At 42.8% G+C, this 6,000-nt stretch overlaps 1 protein-coding gene across 8 annotated transcripts in view; it reads right to left on the bottom strand.

Annotated features, from left to right (window-relative positions):
- The window catches only part of LOC118415648 (synapsin-3-like), a 66,727-nt gene that overhangs the window by 7,113 nt on the left and 53,614 nt on the right, over positions 1 to 6,000 (bottom strand). For all 8 annotated transcript variants that reach the window (XM_035820369.1, XM_035820365.1, XM_035820371.1 and 5 more), the window contains exons 6-8: positions 1,653 to 1,715; positions 782 to 924; positions 499 to 573 (exon numbers count right to left, since the gene is read on the bottom strand). In XM_035820369.1, coding sequence (XP_035676262.1) covers positions 499 to 573; positions 782 to 924; positions 1,653 to 1,715 — 281 coding nt within the window. The remainder of the gene's footprint in view (positions 1 to 498; positions 574 to 781; positions 925 to 1,652; positions 1,716 to 6,000) is intronic.

Raw genomic sequence — 6,000 nt, 5'->3', positions numbered from 1 at the left:
GCGTATTCCGTGGTTAGCAAGCGAAAGTCGTGAGCCAGCGGTTACTACGGAGGATGATACTCAGGCTAATGTTATACAGTATCCGTGGGTTATTGTGCGCCATTCCTAACTTACATTTGGTGGCGGTCCTAGTGTGCTAACGTCACAGCTGACGTCAAGAAATCAGACACTTTTGTTTTAGACAAAGTATACTACTATTACGATCATGAGTGTTTGACAGTATCGCTATACAACCTTCAGGCTCTCATAACTGTAGGCATTAGGAATCCACAGCAAGCGTTACTGTTACGTGAATCTTAGTACGTGACATAGTAGCCGTGTACAATCCATTTCAAGGAAACTACATTTAAAATATGTTCGTCCATTTATCCTGCTAAGAAACTATATCTAAAGAACGTGAAGTACTGTAATACGTTTACGTGAGACGTCATAGCCGCCATTTTTTACGGTTAAACAAGTAAGTATATAATGTTGCATAAGCAGACACGTAACACTTACTTTTCTGTCATTGGAATCTGTTCCAACATGGCCGATCCTGTGTTAGCCTTCCAGTTGCCAGAAATTGAAGTTCGCCTATGTTTTTTTTTCAAAGAAGACAAAGAAAGACAAAAGTCAGTCGTTATAAATGGCTGGGTGGGGTATCGGTTTAACAATCTGGTTCTAACATTATCGGTGGGTAATTGATACATGTTTACGCGCTAAAAGAAAATTGCTATGAACAATGCTATGGAATTTCAAGTTTTTAAAAGTATTCTACCGGCCAGACTGCGACCTGACTCACATGTATGCCTTGTAGTTATTGCCGATCTTCTGTACCCGGATGTCATGCTTAGCGTCGATGAATGGCTCTGTCGTGGCGTACGTGTTGGCTACAGCTACAACACTGGCGATGTCCTGGAAATCATGGTGATTCTCTACCTTCACCTGGAACAAACAACAACAAAGTAAACAAACAAACAAACAAACACGTGTTTGGCTACTGCTACAACACTGGCGATGTCCTGGAAATCATGGTGGTTCTCTACCTTCACCTGGAACAACAAACAAACAAACAAACAAATAAACACATGTTGGCTACAGCCACAACACTGGCGATTGCCTGGAAATCATGGTGATTCTCTACCTTCACCGGAACAAACAAACAAATAAACAAACAAATAAATAAACACATGTTGGCTACAGCTACAACACTGGCGATGTCCTGGAAATCATGGTGGTTCTCTACCTTCACCTGGAAAAAACAAACAAACAAACAAACAAACAAATAAACAAACACGTGTTGGCTACAGCTACAACACTGGTGATGTCCTGGAAATCATGGTAATTTTCTATATCTAAATTCACTTGTGATAGGAACACCGAGAGAACCAAATCATGTTTGGGATCGCATCTCGTCACCACACCCCTAGCGGCAAATGATAGCACATTTCATTCGGCCCTGGTGAAGGCAACTGAGACGTTACCGACACATTGGCAGGCGGCAAAATTGTGGCTATGCTAGTAAAACTTAAATTTACATTCAAGCGACTTACCTGATAAAGCTATTCAATGAATCGACTCTTCCACTAGATATAGAACACAACTGGTATTTTGACATATAACACAACTGTAGTCACGACATTCAAATGTATTATCAAGTTGTGCGTCCTTACCTTACCAAGTCCTGCGTGCGCATGCCCAATCTTCACCACAACTGGAAACTTGGGGGTGATCAGCTGAAAGAAGAAGGAAAGACAGGACTTAACATGGGCGACATATTTGTCAATTTCCCAGTGATCGGCGATCTCTTGATACTCACCGACAAACCTGTCCTCTTTTTCTGTACAACTGTGACTTGATGAGTTGATTGCAGCCAGGTCTCTTTTTCTTTTCTTTTTTTCTTCTTCACGTGTACAACCTGTTGCCTCCAACGGTACCCAAACAAAACATTTGTCTCAAAGACAGATGATGCTTATGTTGTACTATAGAATATATTGGTCGGTTGCTCGGAACTATTTCCGGGGTAAAGTTGAGAATGTGATGTTTGAACTCTCCCATCTTTTTATTGCTTCGTTCTTTCTTCCAAAGACACGAGGATATCACCTCATACCTATAGCAAGTGGTCAAAATACATTCAGTATCCAAACATCACATTGATAGCATACAAGTATAGTATCAGACTTGCATTGTTAATTCCAGATAATACCTAAGAAAAATTGACGCAAACTATAGCGTGGTATCTAAGCTAAAGCAACATATTCGACAACGTTGCTGCGAGATCCATACAGCTATTCTCACTAATCTAAGGCAAACGGCGCACATGACTAAACGGTGGCGCAGACGTGACTGGACGGCGCACACGAAGCGTTAGACAGCTCTAGACAACGAGAAGACGCCGTACGTGACATGCGGACATCGTCTCAGACGAGAGCGCTACGAGCTATTGAACACACGAAAACTGCAGAAGCTACACAAAAGACAATACTCAAAGTTCCAGGTACTATCATAGGATTACAACGGGCTTCACATAACGGTACCTCATAACTTGGAACATGTCTTTGGCAAGTTTAAAGTTTCCTGCTATTCACTTTTGACATTCAAGTGCATGTCGAGAACGTCAGCAGCCAAGAGGTGATTTAGACAATGAAAAGAACCAGCACCCTGTTTGCCAAGACATGCAGCCCTTGGGCTGAAGTTCAAGAGCGGTGATGGAGTTTGTGGAATGTACATCCGATCCTTAACCCTGCGTGTCAGACAAAGCCTTTTCGTCTCCAACTCGGCTAAAGGTTATTGACGAGGTCACAGTGGGAGGGGTGCTTATATAACGAGATGTCACTACATCAAAGATACTGCATGTACTAGTATATTGGTGCGCGTGTTCATACTGCAGGAAAATGCTATATATATATATATATATATATATATATATATATATATATATATATATATATACACATGCTTTACAAGCGTCATCTGAAATGTAAAAAGATTGTTTTCAATTGTAATATACATTGTAGTATACACGGTCTCGTTTCTGGCCAAGGTCTCGTTGTCTGGTTCCGGTTAGCGTGAGACCAAGCTGGCACAGTCAGCAGATTTTCAAATCAAGAACATTACAGAAAGAAAGATCAACGACTCGCAAGTATGCTCTATAAAACCTCTAAGAAGTAATGGACATTATCTTAGGGCAGGGTTTTCTATGCCTTTTACTCATAAAAAAATTCTGTGATCTTATCCTCGACAAGATATCTACCAGCGATTGATTGCTTGAAGCTATAACCGTTACTGAGGTACAGATAATTCCTCCACAATACCCTGTATACCCCGTATACTTTTGTATACACTTTAGACTCTCTTTGAATATGCATTTTTCAAATGTCTGAGGGTCAGAATTCAAGCACGTCCATGTTGGGTGCCATGTCCAATATCCTACCCGTGGCTGAAGAGGCGGAGGTGGAAATGCCTTACTGACAGGCAGGCCGCCGTCCAAGTCCGGCACACGGTTAGGTCGTACCTTTCAAGCGATCGGCTCTGTAAGTCATTACATTGTTGGTACCAACGTATAGTTAGTTTCATATTCTTACACCTTGTGGTATGTTGGGTAGTAACCATCTTTGTACTTATCGCCCTCAGGCCGCACAGTTGTGTAAGCACTGGAGCAGGTGGCTAGTCCACTCGTATATGCACGTAAATGAACTCCACACACTTATGGAGAAGAATAGGGTGTGATGAAACAGTGTGCTTGGTTGAAATCGCGTGCCGTGGAGAGGCCGCCGTGTATGCGCAGTTGCACAAATACCCATGAGATTCTACCCGAGGTCCTTATGTAGGGCTGTGGTTGTATTTCATTTGTTTCAAGAAAAATTGGGAAGTGACCAAGTTTCAAGGGTCGATGCACGGCTCGTTCATGTGTGCGTGGTGGCTTTTGGCACTGGTTCCTGGTGTTGGATTTTTGCCACTTCTCGCTGCACTCTCTCCGTGGGGATTTTGTTTTACTACAAATTGAATAAATGAAAAACTGTCCACCGGCACTTCAATCCGTTAGAACATATAGCCGTGCCCTGGATGTGTCCATTGTCTGCCTGGCGGCCAGATATGTTATGGCCATTACAGTATACAGTGCTCGTTAAATAGTTGATATGTGAGTAAAATTCTGCCAACTCAATTGTTACCTCCATGAAAACGGAGGTATTGTAATCAGTTGGTGAGCGTGTTTGTTTGTATGCATGTCCTTGTGTGTGTCCGAAGTTCTGCAATCGCCATTCGAACTCTAGGTATGTCGAGGACACTAACACTTTTAGTAACAGGGAGTTATGTGAAATGTACTTATACCCCCTTCACAATAGGCGCGATTCGATCGGAAGACTAGTTTACGAACTCTGAATGACATTTTCGTGAGTAAGACGTCCGGTGTTCTCACGATCATCTTGCGATTTTTACGGATCGCCGGCAGTTTTCAGGAGTCTTACGACGGTCGCGGTGCAGCGAAACATGTTCTTAACATATGCGACTAGTCGAAAGAAATCTCCAAAATCGCACAGCTCGTTACCGAGTCGCAGATTGTGCGTGCAAATCGTGTGTACCTTGCAAGGGTATCGGTCAATAGTCTTGCGTCAATCCAACGATTGAAGACCGATAGGCGAGCAAAGACATAGTTATTAATCATCGAGCGCAAATCGGATGGAGAACGCCCGTCAGTTGGGCAACGTTCGGGCGACGTTCGCCCGACTTCCGTTTGTTTACAAATATTGAATTTCTGGGAATGTGAGGGTAATTCTAACATTGTGGCCCCTGTGGCAGTATGTAGGCTGGCTTTGTGACACACTTTCTTTTCTTGCGTCATTTCTATTATGCCCGCGCATTCCATTCATTGGTTAAAAAGATTCCGACAACAAAATAAGCAACATTTATTGATCTCTTGCCTTTTTTGAGGAACGTTTTGTGTTACCTTGTCCGCGTGCAAGAGGTCATGGGAGGTTTATTATCATAGATTTATTCACCGTCGATCTCACGAGCCTCGCGTATATGTGAAGGGGAGAGTTTTGAGGCGAAAAATACGCAAGACCATCTTAAGATCTTAAAATCAGCCGACCTTCCTGCGATCGCGAAGAACGTCCGAAGATCGTATATAATGTGAAGGGGGTATCAAAAAGATGGCAGAAAACTGAGTTGATCCGAGTCTAGGATAAGGGCACATTGGACAGTTATTTTCTCAATCATAAGTAAGTCAGCAGATTAACAAGACAAAATAAAGCTAGAAGATTAACAATAACTCAAGATATTTTCTGAGGTGCGAGGTTTCCCAACCCTTGCTTACATTTGCCAGAAGTGACCACAAACTCATCGACAGTCTGCACTCCAAACCACGGCCACGTCCACGGCCAGTCGTCTGATAATGCCCGGAATGTCTACTCCCATCCTTCTCCCCGCAGCGTGCGGTACGAAGTTATCTCCTGATTAGTCTACGTTGATAATGATGTAAGCAAGACCGTATGGTCCTTCCCGAAACTTGCTAAGCTCAGCCGGAAATGGGCGACTTCATTAAAACCATTGTAGCTGGCCGCTCTCCTCTTGAACATCGCCGTGCCCAAGATCAAGAGATGTTTTTCATTTGAAGTCTGCGCCCAAAATTTAACATTGATGTGGGGACGTGGTTAATTACGAAGCCACGTAAGATTCCACCAGAGGGTATGGATTAAAGAGATGTCTTGTTACACAATTATCAAGCCGGTCTGACCTGTCCTTTCATACCACACGCGGGTGTCGATCTTCCCTGTTTGCTGACTACGTAAATATTTTCATAAAATCACTTACTTTATCAATGAATTCATTGGAAATTAGCTCTGGTCCGAGGTTTTACTCGAGCTCACTATAAAAACAATAGTTATTCTGTATAAATAACGAGGGCATAAAAAAATTCTGGCATGAAGACCTTGGCTTGAGAAACGCTCACTACAACATCCATACTGTCCAGTAGCAGGTGGCTACTGAAATTTACATTTTGTGTACATTTCCCGCGCA

This window comes from Branchiostoma floridae, chromosome 5 (genome assembly GCF_000003815.2).
Source record: "Branchiostoma floridae strain S238N-H82 chromosome 5, Bfl_VNyyK, whole genome shotgun sequence".
In the NCBI taxonomy this organism is placed as follows: domain Eukaryota; kingdom Metazoa; phylum Chordata; class Leptocardii; order Amphioxiformes; family Branchiostomatidae; genus Branchiostoma; species Branchiostoma floridae.
The sequence above is the reverse complement of the archived record's forward strand: the minus strand, read 5'-3'. Positions and strand labels throughout refer to the sequence as shown.